Source organism: Pezoporus occidentalis, unplaced genomic scaffold (assembly GCF_034315485.1).
Source record: "Pezoporus occidentalis ecotype Australia unplaced genomic scaffold, CSIRO_AGI_Poc_V1 ctg1030, whole genome shotgun sequence".
NCBI lineage: Eukaryota > Metazoa > Chordata > Aves > Psittaciformes > Psittacidae > Pezoporus > Pezoporus occidentalis.
This window is the reverse complement of record NW_026912813.1, coordinates 556-19,076: the sequence shown is the minus strand read 5'-3', so window position 1 is coordinate 19,076 and position 18,521 is coordinate 556. Positions and strand designations below refer to the sequence as shown.

Here is an 18,521-nt window from a genome sequence, read left to right as displayed (position 1 = left end):
CATCGGCGGTGCTGGCGGTGCCCGGTACCGGTGGTGGTGGTGCTGGAGGGGGGGGGGGGTCGCACACTGCGGCCCGGTGCCGGGGTTGCATCAGGTGGGTGGGAATGCGGGGATTTTCCTGCCGCGCACCCCACCCCTTATGCAAATGGCCGGGATGGCTCCAGGGGCGGATGGATGCGAGGCGGCCCCGGGCGGGCCCAAGCGGGTGTCCACGGGCGGCGGGGCGGGGAAGGAGCCGCAAAGCCGCGGTGGGGACCCCCGGGAGGCGAACGGGGCACGGGGAGAGGGGGGTGGAGCCGGGGTTGAAGGGCTGGCGGTGGTTGTCTTGCAGGACATCGATTTGATTGACATCCTGTGGAGACAGGACATCGATCTGGGCGCCGGGAGAGAGGTGTTCGACTACAGCCACCGGCAGAAGGAGAGCGAAGTGGACAAAGAGCTGAGCGATGGGGACGGCTGGAGGAGAGAGCTCCTGGCCAGGAACCTCTTAGTTGATGGGGAGACCGGGGAGAGGTTCCCTGCGCAGGTAACGCCCCGCAGCCGGGTCCCTGGGGCCACCGGAGGGTGGTGGTGGTGGGGGGGCTCTGCTTTCCAATGGGAAGGGTGGACGGAGCTGCAGGAGCAGGGCAGGGGGGGGAAAGGAGCGGGTCGTGGGCCGCAGGGAGGGTGAGGGCGCCGGGTCCTTGTGGCCGAGCCGAGTCCTTGCGCTGGCAGGAGGGGAGCAGCGATTCCCTGCTCCGCTCTGACGCTCTCCAGAGCAGGAGGATGGAGCCACTGGGTGGGGCCTCTGGCTCTTTTTGGATGCGCTGGAATAAAGCCCTGCTGGAAGGAGCTCCTTGCTCATCGTCACCATCCCCATCACCTCCCTCATCCCGGGGCTGCCACTGTGTTACCCGCAGGTGCCCGGTGCGGAGGATCAGACAGCGCTGTCCCTGGAGGAGTGCCTTAGGCTGCTGGAGGCCACCTTCCCGTTCGGGGACAATTCGGAGGTGAGTGGATGCGGTGATGTCCTCGGCTCCTCCTGGATCCCTTAATGCAGACCGCAGAAGCAGCAGTCAGTGGGGTTTGCCTGCTTAGGGGAGGCTCGAGGCAGGTCACAGTTAAGCATTTCTGTCCTTGCTTCTCATCGGTTCAGAGAGGGACAACTGCACCCAGTTTGCTCTGAACAAAGGGGAACTGATTGCCCACATGGAGGGGTGAAGGGGGGTTCAGGATCGCTGCCTTCCCTCCCCATCCATGGCCTCACTCTTGCCTCCTGGGCTTCAGTTTCCAGCTGCGGATGTGTCCACCCTGAGCGAAGCCGTGCCCGGCGAGAGCCGGCCCGCGGGCGGCCAGCCCGGCCTGCTCCCCCCCCTGCTCCCCGAGGCCGAGTCGCCCTTCGACCTGGAGCAGCAGTGGCAGGACCTCATGTCCATCATGGAGATGCAGGTGAGCTCATGGGGCGGGCGCTCGGTGCTGCACCATCGGGCTGTGGCGCTTTGGGTCGTGCCTCGACCTGCGCGGTGACATTGCGTGCGTGGTGCTGGATTCACCTTCCCGCAGCCAGGCCCGCAGGATTGGGCTCGTTTGGCAGATCCAGAAGCATCGCCCTGCCTTTGGTGCAGCGCAGGAGCGCGGCGCCTTCACCGGCCCCGTCCCGTGTGTCTCTTGCAGGCTATGGAAGTGAACACCACGACCGCCGAGCCCCTGTACAACGGCACGAGCGGGGACCTGCTGGCCTCCAACTACAGCCTCGCCCCCAACACTCCCATCAACCAGAACGTCAGCCTGCATCAGGCCTCCCTGGGTAGCTGCTCGCAGGACTTCTCCCTCTTCAGCTCCGAGATCGAAAGCCCCTCCATGGCCGGCGGCTCGGCCCTGCTCCAGCTGGCGCCGGACAACTCCACCGGCCTCAACACCACCTTCGGCTCCACCAACCTGAGCGGCATCTTCTTCCCCCCGCAGCTCAACGGCACCGGCAATGAGACAGCGGCCCCCGAGCTGCCCGACCCGCTGGGGGGGCTCCTGGATGAAGCCATGCTGGACGAGATCAGCCTGATGGACTTGGCCATCGAGGAGGGCTTCAACCCGGTGCAGGCTTCGCAGCTGGAAGAGGAGTTTGACTCCGACTCAGGTCTTTCTCTGGATTCTGGCCACAGTCCTGCTTCTCTGAGCAGCTCCGAAGCCTCCTCCTCCTCCTCCTCCTCTTCTTCCTCCTCATCCTCTTCCTCCTCCTCCTCGTTTTCCGAGGAAGGAGCCGTCGGCTACAGCTCCGACTCTGAAAACGTGGACTTTGAAGAAGCGGAAGGGGCGGTTGGATACCAGCCAGAGTACAGCAAGTTCTGCCGCATGAGCTACCAGGACCCATCGCAGCTCCACTACCTGCCTTACCTGGAGCATGTTGGCCACAACCACACCTACAACATGGCCCCGGGGGCCCTGGATCCCGAGGAGCCCAAACTGCCCAGCACCGGGAAGAAGAGCAGCAAGGAGAAACCGTCCGAGTTCCTGGACAAGCAGATGAGCAGGGACGAGCATCGCGCCCGCGCCATGAAGATCCCTTTCACCAACGACAAGATCATCAACCTGCCCGTGGAGGAGTTCAACGAGCTCCTCTCCAAGTACCAACTCAGCGAGGCTCAGCTCAGCCTCATCCGCGACATCAGGAGGCGAGGCAAGAACAAGATGGCTGCGCAGAACTGCCGCAAGAGGAAGCTGGACACCATCCTCAACTTGGAACGGGACGTGGAGGACTTGCAACGGGACAAGTCCAAACTGCTCAGGGAGAAAGTGGAATTCCTTAAATCCATCCGCCAGATGAAGCAGAAGGTGCAGAACCTGTACCAGGAGGTCTTCGGCCGCCTGCGGGATGAGAACGGGCAGCCCTACTCGCCCAGCCAGTACGCGCTGCAGTACGGCACCGACGGCAGCGTGCTCCTCATCCCGCGCGCCGCCGCCGAGCAGCCGGTGCGGCGCCAGGACCGCAAACAGAAGGACCGGAGGAAGTGACGGGATGGGCGCCGCGGGAGGAGCGGGACACTCGTTCAACTGGGAGAACTGGAGAAGGGCTGAGCCTGGAAGTACTTAGAGGAACTTTCAATGCCTTCTTATCCGATCCTATCTTCTCAAAACCACGACCCACACCAACCCAACCCACACGAGCAAAGGGGACTGCTGCCGGCGGGAGACACTGCGGGACCTGCGGGCGGAGCGCTGGGGGCTGCCCGCCGCCGGAATTCCACAGCTTTGGAATCCTTTGAGCGCAGGACACGAGCTGGCAGCACTGGCGGTGGGCTTGGCAGAGGCGGATAAACAAACTACTGTTAGGAACTGGCTTTAAATAAGAGAAACAAAAAAGAGATTTAAGCAAATGAACTTAAACCAAGTGATAGGAGAGACATTTTCTGAACTTCCAAAGTTCTGTGATTTCAGGTAGTTGGTTTATTATTATTTTTCCTTTTCCCTATTTTATTTTCCCGTTTTTTGTTTGTTTTTTTTTTTTTCTGGTTTTGGTTCTTTTTGTTTTGTTTTCCTTTCCCTCGCCCCGTTTTTGCCATCGGTGTGTGTGATCGATCCGACTGAATTCCAGATTTACCCAGCATCCCTTCCTAGAGCAGACCGGTGCACACATGGCAACACGCGTGCTGTGACTTCCAATTAACCCTTGCCAGGCTTGAGGAAGCTCACAGGGAGAACCGGGTACGTGTGGAGGAGCTGTGGAGGGCTTTCGGGAAGGGGGGCACTGGAGAGGGGTAACAGAACCGCTGTGCTCCGGGTCCCCCCCCATCACCACACTCAGAGCATGTCACTGCCGCCGCGCCAGCGCCGCGCTGGGCCGGCACACGCAGCAGCCTGCATGCAAACGCTGTCGTCTCCCATGCGAGGGCCGGGAGCTGGGCGAGTGCACAGCACAAGGGGAGCAGAGGGTTTAACCCCTTCCCTGTCCCCCACCAAGCCGTGGGCTCGTCACTCATAGAGCTTATAGACAGCCGTTAGGATTCCTGTTCCGTAACCGCGCTTTGATTTCTTGGGGCTTCAGCCCTGGTTTTCCCTATAGGGTCTTGAGTGCTTGTGTTGAGTAAAAGAAACATAACAAAGGGAGAAGCCCAACCGTTCAAAGCTGCTCAATGTTCTCTTTGCCATACCGAAAGATTCCGTGTAACCGTGTGATCACATTATAGGATTCTCTTCTGTCCCTAGGTGTTGGTCTGACTTCCTTTGTTTTCAGGAGGGGGGTGGGGGTAGTGCCTTGATCACTGTCCGTCTCCGCCACGGAGGCGATCCTATGAAGCTGTATTTGCAGTATAGCACAGCTGGGAGCCGGCCGACTTTACCAGCAACCGACAGAAACAAAGCTTCCAAACCCAACAGCAAGGCTTTGCCAAGCCAGTCCTGTGCGTGCGGGTCGGGCTGAGGGAGGACTCGGGCTGGGAACGCAAGGGAAGGAACCCTGGTGCAGGCAGGAGAGAGGCCATGGGGAAGGTGGTTGGATCTCGGGGGTAGGGGGGGTTGTGGGGATCCGCTCGCTGCAGCCCCAGGAGCGCTCCTTGAGATTCAGTGGCTGGACTTGGGCATGAGCTGAAGCACAAGAGGTGGAGCTGTGGGTGCGGGGAGGTTGGAAGGGGGCCCTGCGCGGATGTTTTAAGTTATTTTTCCTCTTAGAAACTCTTCTTTTGAGTGCTCTGTGACCTGTCAGGGAACGAGGAGAGATTGTTGTGAGCACAGGACGAAAATAAACCGGCTTATTCACTGTACAAGCGTGTTTGCTTCATGGTTTTCTTCTTCGTTGCTTCAAAGAGAAAGCAGACGGGGCCTCCTCCTGCGGGTCCTGCGCCTCCACGGTAGCTCCAGGGTGCTGCTGTCATCCCAGCCTGTCGGTACCAGGTTGGAGGGGAGGAGAAGGTTCCTCTGCTCTTCCTTCCTTCCCAACAGCATTTTCCCAAAGCAGCCCTTGGAGAAGTATGGTCCTGGTTGAACCCGCAGTGCATGGAGCCCGTTGTGGGTCCTGGAGCTGAAGCCAGCAAAGCCGCTGCTGCTCAAAGGCGTGTGGGGCTTGATGCTGGGCCCTGCAGGTCAGAGCTGCCTTGGTGCAGCCTCATCCTCCCCCTTGAGCCAAGCACTGGGTCCTGTTGGGCGTTCAAACACCACCAACGCAGCTCCAACCTCTCTGTTGCAGCTCCATCCAGTGCACACCACAGCGCTGGTTCCAGAGCCAGGGGCTGTTCCATCACCAGTGTATTTATATGGGGCTCTGCAGGTTGGCTCCTGCCCCATCCCTGTGCCGAGGGATGCGGGTTTGGAGCACCTCATCCTGCAGCAGAGCCATCGGAGGGGCACTGCCAGGCTGGTGCTGGTGGGAAGCTCTGGCTGTGTGCCCAGGGCTGCCTCCAGCCCTTGGTCCCAGCCCCATTCCCTTGGCAGAGCTGGGTTCGCCTCCAGCCGGGCTCAAGGGCAGGCCCAGACTCTGCAGCACCAGAGGAAGGGGTCAGGCTGCTCTGAAGCCACGCTGCTGCCAACAGCCTCCCCCTGGGGCCAGGCAGGAGCCCAGGCCCTGCAGATGGACACCGAGCACAGCTTGGATGAACCAACTGGGGCTGGAAAACTGCTCCTGGGAAGAGCTGCAGCACCAGCGAGACCTTGGGCTGGTGCTGAATCACTGCAGTGCCAGGCAGCAGCCTCTGCACCCCACCAGCACTGGATATGCTTTGGTTAGAGATGCCTTGCTCTAAGGCTTTCATACCCACCACCTTCCTGCATGGCTGGCGTAGGTGCTGTGGGGTTTTCCATCTCGTGGCATGATGATGGAGCAGGTCCTGAGCATTCACTAGAGCCTGGCAATAAAAGCTGGGGTGTCTGGGTGAGACACAGCACCAAAGCTTTGTGACCACCAGCACCAGGCACCTCCCCAGGCCAGGCACAGCCAGAACAGGAAGCAGAAGCTCCCCAATTGCCTTCCACCAGGGTTCCAGTGGGGAAAATGTCCTTTTCCTGAGGATTAAACCTTTCCTCATGGGACTGGAAGAGTCCATCCATGCCTGCTGTCGGTGCTGAGGCCAGCCCAGCTCCACACATGGCAACAGCTCAGGCAAGGGGAACACGAAGCATCAAAATCCACCCTCTGCGGTGCTTCCTGCCTCTCCTCCTGGGCTTGGGGGTTCTTATTGCAGACACTCCTCCAGGGCTGCTTTAGAATGATGGCAGAAAGGTGACAACGTGAGGAGGTCACAGCCCCAGCGCTGTCACTGCTGCCAACCCAGCACCAAGTGCAAGCAGGAAGCACTTATCCACCATCAGGGCCCTTTGAACCAGGTCCTGCTGCTGCCTGAGCCCTCAGCACCTGCTGGGGATGGAGGAGCTTCCTCTGCCCCACTTCGGGCTCAGCCCGGAGCACTCCGCACGCCACAATGGTCAGGAGACAATCATCCAGTGCCCGTTGCTCAGGAGGTGATGCATCCTGCTCCCATGGTGCCACACATCCGTATCCCGGGATCTGGAGCCTGCCTGCAGCTCACGTGAGCCCCCCCACACTCAGTATGACCACAAGCCCACCCTGGGGGCTGCAGCAATGAGCATCCTCCAGCTACCTGCTGCGATCGATGGCCCCGCGCCTCCCCGGGGAGCTGCAGCCTTCCCTGCCTCAATTAAGTGGCCGTTCCCCTTCTCCATGCAGTGATTAATGCAGGTTTAATTGCTGCCTCTGCTGGGGCAGGGCAGAGATTTCATTGTCCCACTGGGCACAGGCTGAGCTGCTGCAAATGACCTGGAGTTCAAGGGGCTGCATGGTTCTGCAGCCCTGAGGGGTCGATGAGGGGCTGGCGGAGCCCCTGCTCAGCTCTGACCACCACCAAAGCCTCCCTGCTCCATCCTGCTCCCTGGGAATGCCAGAAACCGGGATCCTGCCCTCAGGGATGCTTTGGCCCACTCTGCTCTCTGTACAACTGCACACGAGGAGAAGCCTCCTCTCCTCCACACACAGGAGCTTACAGCCGTCAACAAGTCCACACCAGCAACAAAAGGGGAGACCACCTTCACCCGAGCAGCCACCAGCAGCACTGCCGGAGCTTTCGAAACCCATCCCTAAGCACGAAGTTGGGCTGAGAATGGAAGTGAAGGTCACTTACCCCACCTCTGCTGCCGGGTCCTGGCTAAGGAACACGCGCGTCAAAGGAGATCCCGACTCATCCTCTTGTCTCCATGGGTGAGACCGGGCTCTATCCACTAACCTCTAGGACACTTCTCTTCTCCAGATGGAAGCCAACACAAACCAGAACCTGGGATCAGCTGCTCCGAGGCTCCGGCTGCAATCGGGAGCCAGCGGCTGCCCTGGGCTGCACCAGTGCTCCCCCTGCTCGGCAGGAGCCGCAGCCGCATCCCTGCGCGCCCGCTCTACACCTCCTCACTCATCGCATGCACAAAGAGCTGGTAGAGAAGAGAAAAATCGGGATTATAAATCTAAAATTTTATTGAGACAAAAAAATAAACAACAAAAAAAAAACACCCCAAAAAAACAACAACAAAAAAAAACCAAACCACAACCAAACCCCAACCCGACAGAGCTTGGGATGAGCTTCAACTCCAAACACGGACTTTACAGTTCAACAACGGCTTCACGAAACCTAAACACATGCTCTTAGAAAAGGTTTGTACAAGGCAAGTCCAGATACATACCCACCCCCCAGCCCGCCCCCCCCGGAGGTGCCGGGAGCCTGGTGGGGCTCAGGACTCCGGCCATTAAATAGATGAGGATTCGTAATCAATCTGATTGCCAAAAAACAGGACAAAACAAGAAACAAACCCAAGGACTGGGGAAGATTTGGGGTCACGCATCCAGCTCCAGCAGCACCAAGGTGAGGCTTCCTCCCAGCATCATGGGAGAAGACAGCATCATCAGAGTGCTTTGGGTTGGAAAGGACCGTAAGATCATCTAGTTCCAACCCCCTGCCACGGGCAGGGATACAATGGAATTGGGTTGTTTGCTTGTGCTGCTGTTGATTCCCTCTCCCTCCCACAACGGGAAGGTTCCCAATGCTGCAGGCTGGCTATTGTCAACTGAAGGAACAAGTAGAAGGCTCCCCCCTCATCCCTCCCCCTGTTCTGAGAAATAGCACCTTGTAATGGAAAGATGGTTAGAAAGGCTTTTTGAAGGGTTAAAATCCCCCCCCCCCAATGCATGTGGCAGTGGCAGTTCTGCTGCAGGACAATACGAATGAATCACAAGTTTGCATTTTCACAAGTCCCCGTCCCCCTGTCCCCCCATTCCCTTTATCCCTCCCTCTCCACATCGCTTGCAGGGTGTGGGGGGGTGAGGATCCTGGCTCCAGAGAGCTGGACATTCACAGTGTCCCTGCCTCCCTCACTCTGCCCCCAGCGCTGGGCTCTTCCTCCCCACCCCACCAGCCCTGCCTTTATTCTGCTTCTCTGTTCTGAATTCATGTTCTACAAAAGAGCTGGAAACGATCTGGAACGTTGTCACCAGACCTCGCCCCCCTCCCTCCCCAGTTAAACAAGAGACCAGTTTCCCCAAATCCCCCCCCCCCCCTTTGAACCAATACACCAGTAAAATAGCAAAAGAAACAAGAGAAGAAAGGAAACAAAACAAAAACCTACACACATGCTACGCCGTAAAAATGCAGAGTTAACACTATTGGGAAGAAGGCTGTGGGTTGCTGAGATGGTCTTTGAAGAATAAGCAGTATCCATCTGCACTCCCTTTCCCCAGCCCACCCATCACCAGGGATAGTCCTTCATGGAAGGGGCTTTGCTTCCTCTCCCCCAAGCTGCGAAATAGGCAGCTTTGAAACAAGCACCCCACTTCCTCCCCTCATTCCCACCCCAGCATCCCCCTGCCCTTCCTTTCCAAATCCCCCCCCCCCCCCCCCCCCATTGAGTCGGGCTGCTTGGAATCTGTACACAGCATGAAGCTGCAGAAAGCAGTTGAGCAGCTGCAGGGCACAGAAACCATACTGGTCTCTTCAAAGGGCATCTTCTCCAGCCATCTCTACGCTCCCAACCGAGCAGAGCTGCGTTCTCTCCCTCTTGCTCAAACCCACAGTTCAGATCTTTATACAAAGGTTGGCCAGAGCGGGTGCCAGGGCTTAGTTCTTGTCCTCTTTCTTGTCATCGTCCTCTGAGGGGTAGGAATGCCATGTCAACCTCTCCTCATAGAACGAGATGACCACCTGCGGGCACTTGATGTTGGCTTCCTTGGCAGGGACCAGGTCGGCCTCGTCAGAGTTCTTCCTACAGGCCAGAGCAGAGGTGCAAGTTAGGGGGCTGCGGAGGGGGAGGCGGAAGAAACGGAGACCGGAGAGGACTCAAGAAGCAGCAGGAAAACGGGAGTCCCCGAGGTGCTCGGGGCATCCAAGTGCCCCCTTCCTGAGTGGCTCCAGAGCAGGGAGAAGCAGCACGGGAGCCCAGGGGAAACCGAGGTGTGAGTTGAGCGCTGCGTTGTCGGGGATGGGGAAGGAGAAGGCGAGTGAAAGCTGCGGCCCTGCCCCCTGCCACTCCGGACTTCCAACACGGTGCAAAAGCCATGGGCTCCCGCAGCTCCGCCTGCCTGGGTTGGCTCCCACCTGCACCAGCGACAAGCCCTGTGTCACTACAGCCGGAGGGGACACGCTCGCTGTCACGGCTCTCCTCTCCCAGGCCATGACACCGTGCCCCTCTTTCTCCCCCAAGCTCGCGCCTGCTGCAGGGGGGGGACATCTCAAAGAGCCACACGACCCCCAAGGGCCCTACCTGCTCGTTTCACATCCACGTTAGCCTCAGCGCAGAGGGTCACCTCAGGCAGCAGCGCCATCGCCAGAGATTTCATGCCAGGTAGCAGGGCCTCCCCAGGCGCAGGTCCTTCCCTCTCTGGCACAGAATAAGTGAAGAAGTGACAGACACAAAGACACACTCACCACTTCATCAGGAACATGAGCTCCCCGCTGGAATCCGTGGCACCGATGATCCGCTCGGGCTCGAATCCTCGGGCAAAGCCTCGCGGTTTCTCCGACTGCAAAGAGACGAGATGCCACTTGCAGCATCCCCCAGGGACAGCCACAGCCCTGCCTCTGCTCACCAGGGGACACCAGTGGCTGCTCGGAAAGGCTGGGTCAGATGCGCACACCAGAATCATGGAATCCCAGACCTGAAAGCTCCTCCAGCTCCAACCCCTTCCAATGGAGCAGCTTGCTCCAAGCCCCTGTGTCCAACCTGGCCTTGAACACTGCCAGGGATGGGGCAGCCACAGCTTCTCTGGGCACCCTGTGCCAGCGCCTCAGCACCCTCACAGGGAAGAGCTTCTGCCTAAGAGCTCAGCTCAATGACTAATAATGACTAATAATGGCTAATAATGACTAAGGCCAGCAGGCAACTGAGAAAATCACTCAGGAGTAAACCTGCTGCAGAGTGGATGCCCTGCTGGGTCCAGGGGGAAGCGTCCTGCTGAAGCTAAAGCAGAGGACCTAAAGCTGGTCAAACTCTTGTGCTGGCCAAGACCCAGCAGCTCCTGGGATGAACCCAGCCTGCAGAGCCTTTTACCACCCCTATTCCCGAGCAGCTATGAGCACCTGAAGCAGGAGGTTCTCTGCTCCATCCTGTTCTCCCTCTTCAAGGGAAAACAGGCAACCCCTACCTCCTGTTTCCCGCCTTGTGCTGCTCTTCAGGAGAACCTGGTGCTCTAAACCCATCTGGTTGGGTTTAGTGCTAGGACTGGTTCTGAGGTCACTAAGAACAGCTGGAGCGAGGTTTTGGGAGCGTGGCTGCTCCAGCTCCCAGACACCATTGCCAAGTGTCTGGGTAGGGAGGTGAGCACAGGAAAAGCCCACCCAGCCTCACCTCCTCCTTCTTCTTCTTTGGTTTGCTCTCCTCCCCTTTATCCTCTGTGTCAGACTCCGCTTTGCGCTTGCTCCCCTCGGACTTCTCGCTCTCATGTGCGGTTTTCTGGGACTGAAGGAACTCTGCAATGAGGTCTGGGCAGTCGAGGTTCTCCTCTGGCTCCCATGTGTTATCTTCACTGCAATCCAAGACAACAGCTTAGTTTTATGTCCTTGCTTGCTGCAGCTTTCCCTGCCAAGGGGCATCCGGTCACCCAGTGGAGATGCTGAGAAGCAGCAGTGGGGATGCGGGTGTCCTGGCCCTGGGAAGCAGGAGCCTGCCCTGACCCAGACAGGGATGCCAGAGGCTTGGGCAGTTATTTCCCTTCTCAGGAGAGAAATGCCACTCATTTTCCCGGGTGCCTGTTTCACACTAGGTTTAAGGGGAGAAGCCCCACCAGGGCACGTTTTTGAGACAGAAGCAGGACTTTCTCACCCAGGCCGTGCTCTCAGCACCTTGATTAAAGCTCGAGGCATTCAGCACTGCTGCTTTCACCCTTAGGGCTGCCCTTGGCCTCTTAGCTCCACTTTCCAGCCAAGGAAAGGCAGAGGGACACTGAGCCTCCCACCCAGGAGGAGATGCTCGCACCGGAGCAGCCCAGACCCACCCCACAGCAGCAGCAGGGAGGCACTCACTCTGAGAAGCCCTTCCACTTGAGCAGGTATTCCACTTTGCCCTTCACCACTCGCCGATCCAGGACCTTCTCCACCACATACTCCTCCTCCTCTTCCTCTAAAACCTCTTCCACTTTCTTCTTGTTCTGTTTTTTTCCCATTGTGCTGGCCAGTTTTTCAGCTTACGGGCGACGCTGCTAAGGGAGGAGAGGGAACCAACGTGTTAGGGCCAAGGTCAGGTTTGCCTCTGCCAGGCAGCCAAAGTGTTGGGTACACAGAGACAAAGCACAGAGCAGGAACGCTGCTTTGGAGCAAACAGGTTCATCCAAAGCAGATAACAAAAAGGCAAAAGGGCAAAAAGGAGGCTCGAGCAGGAGTCTTTTTGATCTGAAGCCTTGGCCTTTTGGTCTCCCTGATTCCACCCATGTTCTGTCCCTGTTTTCAGCACACCATGGCTCGAACACACTGCTTTCATGTGTTGCCCATTGGCCTCCAGGAACAAAGCAGCACCCCACTGCTTCACACCCTGCCCTTCTCCTGCTGAGCCCCTCATGTCCCCCTCACCCTGTCCTCTCCTCTTCCTTCCCCTTGCTGACCTCCCCTTCAGCTTAGTTCTACCCTGCCTGCGATGGCAGAGAGCATCTGCAGAGCTGCGGGGCAGTGGGAGGGAGACAGCAGCACGCTGCTGATAGATACTAAACAGTTACTCCAAGTTCAAAACACGTCACAGCCATGATGCCGAGCTCCCTGCGTTCATTTCCTTGCTGCTCCATGCACGTGCACATGGGATATTCATCCAAGTCACCAACCCCAAGATACTCTTTTGCCTTTTTCCTTCTCTTTCCGGGCTGTTTAGGCAGTCAGATGGCTGCCAGCATGTCCAGTGCTGCTGGGCAGTGGCTGCAGCGATGCACGTAACGCGTGATGGGGCAGCCCTGGGTGCAGCTCCGCTCCCCACGCACACACTGGGGACTGCAGAGGAGCAGCAGCCCCTGCCAGAGCCTGGGCGCTTCCCCAGCCTGCAAGGAAGCACTTGAGAAAGCCAGAAACCACAGAGAGGCCCCGCTTCCCCGCTGAAACCCAGCTCGGAGCAGGGAGAGCCCCTGTGGGACAGCCCGTCCCTGCTGCTGCTGCTGGCAGCGCCCGCCTCGGCCCCGCCAGGAGCACCCCTGCTCCTTGCAAACGCTCCCCAGCCACTTCTTGCCTGCTCCCAGTTACACCAGAAGGTCCCAGCGCCGCTGCCAAGGCACCAGTGAGCATCTGGGAAGGGTTTTGTTTTCAGGCTGAAGACCCTGATCTCATCACCAGCCCCTGCTCCCGAGAACCAAGCACACTGGAGCTGCACTGACTGATACCAACCAAAGGGTCAGGAGGGTCCAGGTCTCCCCATCTGTTATCTCTGCTGTCACAGAGAGCCCCTGGTGAATGAAGCTTTCAACAGGACCCAGACCACCCAAACTCAGCCCTGCACCTCAGCCCCCCCCCGCCCCGATCCCACCCTGCTGCACTCAGGAACAGGACTCCTTTGAAATGCCAGGAAAATCCCTGTTTTCTGCCAAGCAAAGGGTCACACGTTCCCTGCCTGGGAACGTTCTTGTTTTGCCACTCGGGTTTAGCACGAACCTTCTAGAACAGAACTCATTCTAGTAAATATCCCTGTGAAATGACCTCAGCCCAGACCCGCAGCTCCACACTGGCTGAAGGAGATGCCAGGGTTCAGCAGCACCCCCAGCTCTCAAGGTGCAGCTGGATGAGCTCCCTGGGGCACAAGATGCTGCTGCTGGGGTATCAAAGGAGAAGGCTCAAACCAGGCCCAAAGGCTCCAAAGTTACCAGTTCAGAGCAGCAGAAGCCACAGCAGACAGGATGGGAGGGAGCACAGTGCACCCCAGAGCACCCCATCTCTGCTGCTACCCCACAGACAGGGCTTGAAGGCAGCTGAGGAGCATGAAAGAGTGCAGAGGGAGAAGCAGCACCTCCCAGCTCGGCAGGAGCTGGATTGATGCCTATGCTTGGACCACGCTTGCTGCCAGACAGACATCTTCCATCTTCCCCCTGCAGGGCCAGGCCACAGTGGGTGCTGGCATCAGGAGGTGCTTGGTGCTCACTGAGCCCAGGCTCTGCATCAGAAGCCTTTTCCTCCTTCTGCTCATGTTTAGCACTAGAGATCTCCCTTGCTTTGCTTTTACTGCTGGCCTCCAGGAGGAGGCTGAGATCCTGGCACCAACAGGATCCTTCCCCTCCTATGGAGAAGGGGCCAGGGCAGAGTGTGCTCCAGCTGAGGAGGTCCCCATGAAGATGCTGTTGCAAATAAACCCTGGCACAGCCCAGAGGGGTGGATCAGGCTCCCCCTCCCTCAGCAGCCACTTCTGTTCAGCTGCAGGCAAAGGGACTTAGATTAGATTAAAATGAGGCAGAAGCTGTTCTGTTTGAGGGTGCTGAGGCGCTGGCACAGCGTGCCCAGAGCAGCTGTGGCTGCCCCATCCCTGGCAGTGTTCAAGGCCAGGCTGGACACAGGCACCTGGAGCTGGATGGGCTTTCAGGTCCCTTCCAAGCCAAACCAGGCTGGGATTCTATGAAGACTTCAGTGGAAAGTGCTGTGGTTTCTGCTTGGAGATGGACTTGTTTTGAAGGCACCTCCGGATGCTCAGCTGGATCCCTGGGCCACTTGGGCAACTTCCCAAGAAGGCAACACAGGATCAAAGAGCTTAACGGTAGAGTCTGGCCCCGATGAGCTCAGAGGGGAGCTGCTGAAGCTCGAGGTGGTGTAGGACAGGTAGGCGTGGAAAGGGAAATAGAGGCAACAGAGCAATGCAATAGCCCAGATCCAGCATTTTATTGTGGCAAAAGATGCAAATCCAAGGCCAGGAGCGCTGTGAGAAAGAGCTTGCCAAGGGGAGGGACCAATACCCCAGTGCAAAGGGCTGCAGCAACCCAAGTGCAAGCATCTGGCAGGCAGCAACCTCTGCAAAGCCCCCAGACACTCACTCAGGGCCTGCTCCTTCCAGCAGGCACTGCCCTGGTTCTACTGGGGGCATTTACACCCCGGAGTACCAGCATCACCGCCATGCAGAGCCCTGCTCTGCCTCTGCAGCTCCTCATGCCTGCTCACAAACAGGACAACGTGTGGGTCTGCCTCTGGAGCCTGCAAACCAGAGGGGATAAGGGGATATCCATAGGGATAAAGGGATATCCATGGGGATAAGGCTGAGCTGTAGCTCACAGCGCTGCTGCTGCAAGCACAGAGCCAGCACGGAGGGAAGCTGCTGCACAGGCCTCTCGCTGCACTGCAGTCAAACACGCAGCTCAGTGCAAGAGAAAAAGGACTCGGCCCCCCTGGGAGCACAGACTCATGGCTTTAGCTGCAAAGCTGCTCCCCAGACTCTCCACATCAGGAATGCCGCTGTGGAACAGGGATTTCAGCCTCCTGTGCTCAGGAACATCCAAAGCCTCCAGTCTGAGGTGTTCAAAACAAAGCACCCAAAGCACTGGCTGGGTTCTGGTCCCTGGAGGAAGTGGGAGAGGTTTGGGGTGGGAGAGTTCCATCTCTTTGGAAAGGCAGCGTGGGGAAGACTCACCCCGTGCTCTGCTCCCTCGTCTCCAGAGCTTGCAAACGCACACATCTCACACCAGAGGTGCAGGATGAAGCTGATGCATTCTGCCTGGGCATTCTTAGGGAGGACAGACAACTCCTACGGTGTTGCCATGAGCAGACTCGTGTCTATGGGACTCAGGGCTGGGTGAGTCCTGCCTCAGAGAGATCTCATCAGTTGTACGTTGCCTAAAATCCAGCTTCAATCTTCTATACTTGATGTGTGAAATAAAGTTGGCTCATGCTGAAAAAATAGGATCTCAAGACAAATTCAGGATGGGCCTTTGCCAAAGCTTTCCATTTGCATTTCCTGCTTCTTCCCCAACACTCAAGGCAAAGCTGAAAGCCTTTGGGAAGAGGAAAGCAGAAAAGGGAGAGACTGAAAGGATAACTTCTTGGTGCAGCTAAAGGAAAAAGGGTCCAGGACAGACCTGAGCCACTGGAAAAGGATTGAGCCTCTGGTAAAAGGCCACGAAGAAAGAGGGGCTGAAGGCAGTGCTGCCACAGAAGCCTGTGCTAGCAGGGAAATGGGAGCAGTGTGGGTCAGATGCTGGTACCAAGAGAACAGCACCCAGCCCCGTGGGGAGGACACTGCCTTTGGAAATCAGGAAGCTCTCCCCACAGCCTCCTGGGATGCCTGGTGCTGGTCTCAGCGGTGGAAGAAGGTTCAGAAAGGCAAAGGAAGAGCAGGCTAAGAAGAAAGCTCCGAGGTTTCACTGAGCACAGACTCATTGGCTGCATCTTCAAGGACTAACAACGGCTCAGCTCCGCTTCCAGGAGCTTTAAACCTAAAACGCTTCCTCCTCCTGCCTCCCTCCTTGGCTGCGACCGCTCGTCTCTATAAAGACTCCTGAGCATGCCAAGCGCATCCCGCACACGCCAGGGAAAGGGATCTTTCTTTTGAAGTGGGAAGCAGCACTTTAAGGCTTCCACTCTCCAGAAGCTGGGAAGAGCAAGGAAACAGGCCTGGAAAGGTGATGGGAAAGCTCCAGCCTTTGAGCTGAGAGCAAAGCCACAAGCTTCCAGTTCAGCCCCATTATTCCCAGTTCAGTTCACAATCCAGCAGAGAAAACACCTCTGCATTTCCGAGGAGCACACATGCAGCAGGAGGGATGAAAATCAGAACCCGAGGGAAGAAATCCCGTCACACCACCAGGAATGATGTGACCGAGGCGGACACAAGCGCTGAACTCCTCTAGATCAGATAAACGCTCTGGGAATGAGAGCAGGGATTTCCATTCTTCTGCTCCCTTTTGTGGGGAAAGCACTGCCCCAAGTGCTGTGGAATTCCTGGTTTTCCAGTGCTCCTGACACCATGCTGTGTCCCTCTCACAAGCAACCCCAGGTCTCTACAGCGCCTTCCCCTCCAACCTTCATCCCTATGGACACTGGGGCTGCATCCAGGGGCATCTCCCCAGCGCTGCCCGCCTGCGCTCCCAGACCTGGGTGGTTTTGCCTCTCCCTGGCGCTGGGCAGGGCTTGGAGCAGCCACATCTTCATTCTCATCATTCCCACTACCAGGATCTCAAGCACTGATAGGAAACCAAGCCCGGGTCACCAACCAATGGAGCATCCCTTCATCCCGAGCATCCCCATCCCTGGCAGTGGTCAAGGCCAGGTTGGATAGGGTTTGGAGCAAGCTGCCCTAGTGGAAGGTGTGGAGGAACTGGATGAGCTTTCAGGTCCCTTCCAACACAAACCATTCCATGATTCTATCCCGTCACAAACACCTTCCCCTCTCAAATGCATGGGGATTTTGAACCCTGGAATTAGGCAGCCAGAAAACCCCTTCCCACTTCGATCCCTCAGTTCATAGGGACAATACACGCTTGCTGCTTCCAAACCCATCACCGAGCACTGCCCCATCGCTGAGACCTCCCCATTCAGCCCCCATGCCACCTCCTCCACACCAGCTCCACAGCCCCGAGCCCAACCCCACTGCTGCCCTCTCAGCAGCTCCAGGGACAGCTCCACATCCGCCACCTCCTTCTCCACACAGGTACGAATCCCACTTTGGCTCCACCACCTTCCCTTTCCACAAGCCCTAATTCTTCCCCCCAACCGCTTTATCCACTCCCATTCCAAGCATGGATTGAATCCCACAGCTCCCAAAAAGCAGCCGGAGGAGCTGCCCAGACCCTCACCCCGCACTATGGGATAGCAGGGCTTGACCCAACACCAGCTCCTGCTGCATCCCCCCGCTTCCAGCTACAGCCGTCCCTTCTCCACCTCCCTCCAGCCCCACGCTGGGCTCCCCCCCCCGCCCCCGGGGTCGCTCCGCCGGGATCAGCCCCATCCGGTTCCTGGCCTCCCGCAGCCCGCGGAGCGCTTCCCGCTCATTCTCCCCGCCAAAAGCTGCCGCTCGTCCCCTCCCCTTCCCGCGGCCGGAGCCCGGAGCCCTCCTCCTCCTTCCCGGCTCGTTCCCGCAGGGAGCAGCGGCTCCTCCGTCCCGTCCAAGCGGCCCATTCCCCACGCAGGGCACGCTGCTCCCGAAGCACGCTTCCACCCCTAAACCCGGACCCCCCGCACCAGCCCCCATCTTCCCCCTCCGCCCAAAGCCCCCAGCGCCGGGGGCTCCCCAAGCACCGCCCGGGCCCCGCTTTACCCCGGGCCCAACCCCTCGGCTCCCGCTCTTTGAGGGGCCCAGCACCCCCAAAACCCCCATTAGCGCTTCCCAAGCCCCCCCCTTTCCACCCCCACCTCAGCGCCCTCACCCCCCCCTCCCGCCCGGTTCCCCCCACAGCGCCCGGTTTTACCACAGCACCCCCCCCTCAGCCCCCCACACCCCCCCCCCGCCCGCGGCCTCCCCGCACCTTGCACAGCCCCGCCAACCGCCGCCGAGGGAAGGGGCTGCAGGCGGCCCCGCTCCGTGTCGCCGCGGGCCTGGCCGCGCTCCGTCCGCCTCCCTCGAACAAAAGAGCCCGGCCAACCCCGGTGCCCGCCGTGCGCACTGCGCCTGCGCCGCGACCCGCGCCCGCCGCGGGGCACCATGGGAAGTGTAGTTCCCCGCCGCGCTGCCTACGCAGGCTGCCGGTGCTGCGGGGCTGGGCCCCGCGCAGGCAGCGCCCGGGCCCCGGGGGGAGCCCTTGGCCCGCTCGAGGCGGCCGGGCCGGGCCGGGCCCCGAGGACGGGCGCTGGGCCCAGGCCCCCCCCTCCCGTTACCAGTCCCCGGGGCCGGGTGTCGGGGCGCTGGGCTGGCTGGGGCCACCCCCCGGTGGGCAGCGGGGCCTGGGTTTGGGGCACCCATCTTAACGGGGAGCCTCTTCCTTCCTAAATGGGGGAACGACGTCAGGAGAGCCGCTCCGGTGCCGGCTGTGGGCAGCTCTGTCCGAGCGTGACGAGCAAAAGCAGCAACAGACGGGGCTCGTTCCCGGTTCTGTGCCGTGGAGCTCTGCGAGGCGTTCCTCTAAATGCAGAGGCTGCCGTGGGGCTGGAAGGCGCCTGGAGCAGAGATGTGCGGGCACAGACGGACGTGAC

General features: G+C 59.0%; 2 protein-coding genes across 3 annotated transcripts; one reads left to right on the top strand and one right to left on the bottom strand.

The window, feature by feature from the left end:
• The first annotated feature begins 154 nt into the window (after positions 1 to 154).
• On the top strand, positions 155 to 3,445 carry NFE2L1 (NFE2 like bZIP transcription factor 1). Its single transcript, XM_062616961.1, has 4 exons — positions 155 to 526; positions 900 to 989; positions 1,267 to 1,428; positions 1,654 to 3,445. The coding sequence occupies exons 1-4, from the start codon at positions 155 to 157 to the stop codon at positions 2,986 to 2,988; spliced, it is 1,959 nt and encodes a 652-aa protein (XP_062472945.1). The 3' UTR covers positions 2,989 to 3,445.
• Positions 3,446 to 8,594: 5,149 nt separating this feature from the next.
• On the bottom strand, positions 8,595 to 18,014 carry CBX1 (chromobox 1). 2 transcript variants are annotated; one of them, XM_062616976.1, is made up of 5 exons: positions 17,858 to 18,014; positions 11,475 to 11,650; positions 10,801 to 10,978; positions 9,882 to 9,976; positions 8,595 to 9,219 (listed from the first exon to the last, which is right to left on the bottom strand). In XM_062616976.1, the coding sequence occupies exons 2-5, from the start codon at positions 11,612 to 11,614 to the stop codon at positions 9,075 to 9,077; spliced, it is 558 nt and encodes a 185-aa protein (XP_062472960.1). In that variant the 5' UTR covers positions 11,615 to 11,650; positions 17,858 to 18,014; the 3' UTR covers positions 8,595 to 9,074. The 2 variants fall into 2 exon arrangements, with proteins under 2 accessions (XP_062472960.1, XP_062472968.1); XM_062616984.1 differs by having other exon boundaries at positions 11,475 to 11,647; positions 17,858 to 18,005.
• Positions 18,015 to 18,521: the final 507 nt, after the last annotated feature.

What these genes read in the sequence shown, in the direction of transcription:
- NFE2L1 (XM_062616961.1), top strand. Translation starts at nt 155, where the DNA reads ATGGCTCCAGGGGCGGATGGATGCGAGGCGGCCCCGGGCGGGCCCAAG. An exon ending in CGTTCGGGGACAATTCGGAG is followed by an intron (nt 990 to 1,266) that starts GTGAGTGGATGC and finishes CCTGGGCTTCAG; the next exon opens with TTTCCAGCTGCGGATGTGTC. An exon ending in TGTCCATCATGGAGATGCAG is followed by an intron (nt 1,429 to 1,653) that starts GTGAGCTCATGG and finishes TGTCTCTTGCAG; the next exon opens with GCTATGGAAGTGAACACCAC.
- CBX1 (XM_062616976.1), bottom strand. Translation starts at nt 11,614, where the DNA reads ATGGGAAAAAAACAGAACAAGAAGAAAGTGGAAGAGGTTTTAGAGGAA. An exon ending in CAAAGAAGAAGAAGGAGGAG is followed by an intron (nt 9,977 to 10,800) that starts GTGAGGCTGGGT and finishes GTCTCTTTGCAG; the next exon opens with TCGGAGAAACCGCGAGGCTT. An exon ending in CTCATGTTCCTGATGAAGTG is followed by an intron (nt 9,220 to 9,881) that starts GTGAGTGTGTCT and finishes TCTGGCCTGTAG; the next exon opens with GAAGAACTCTGACGAGGCCG.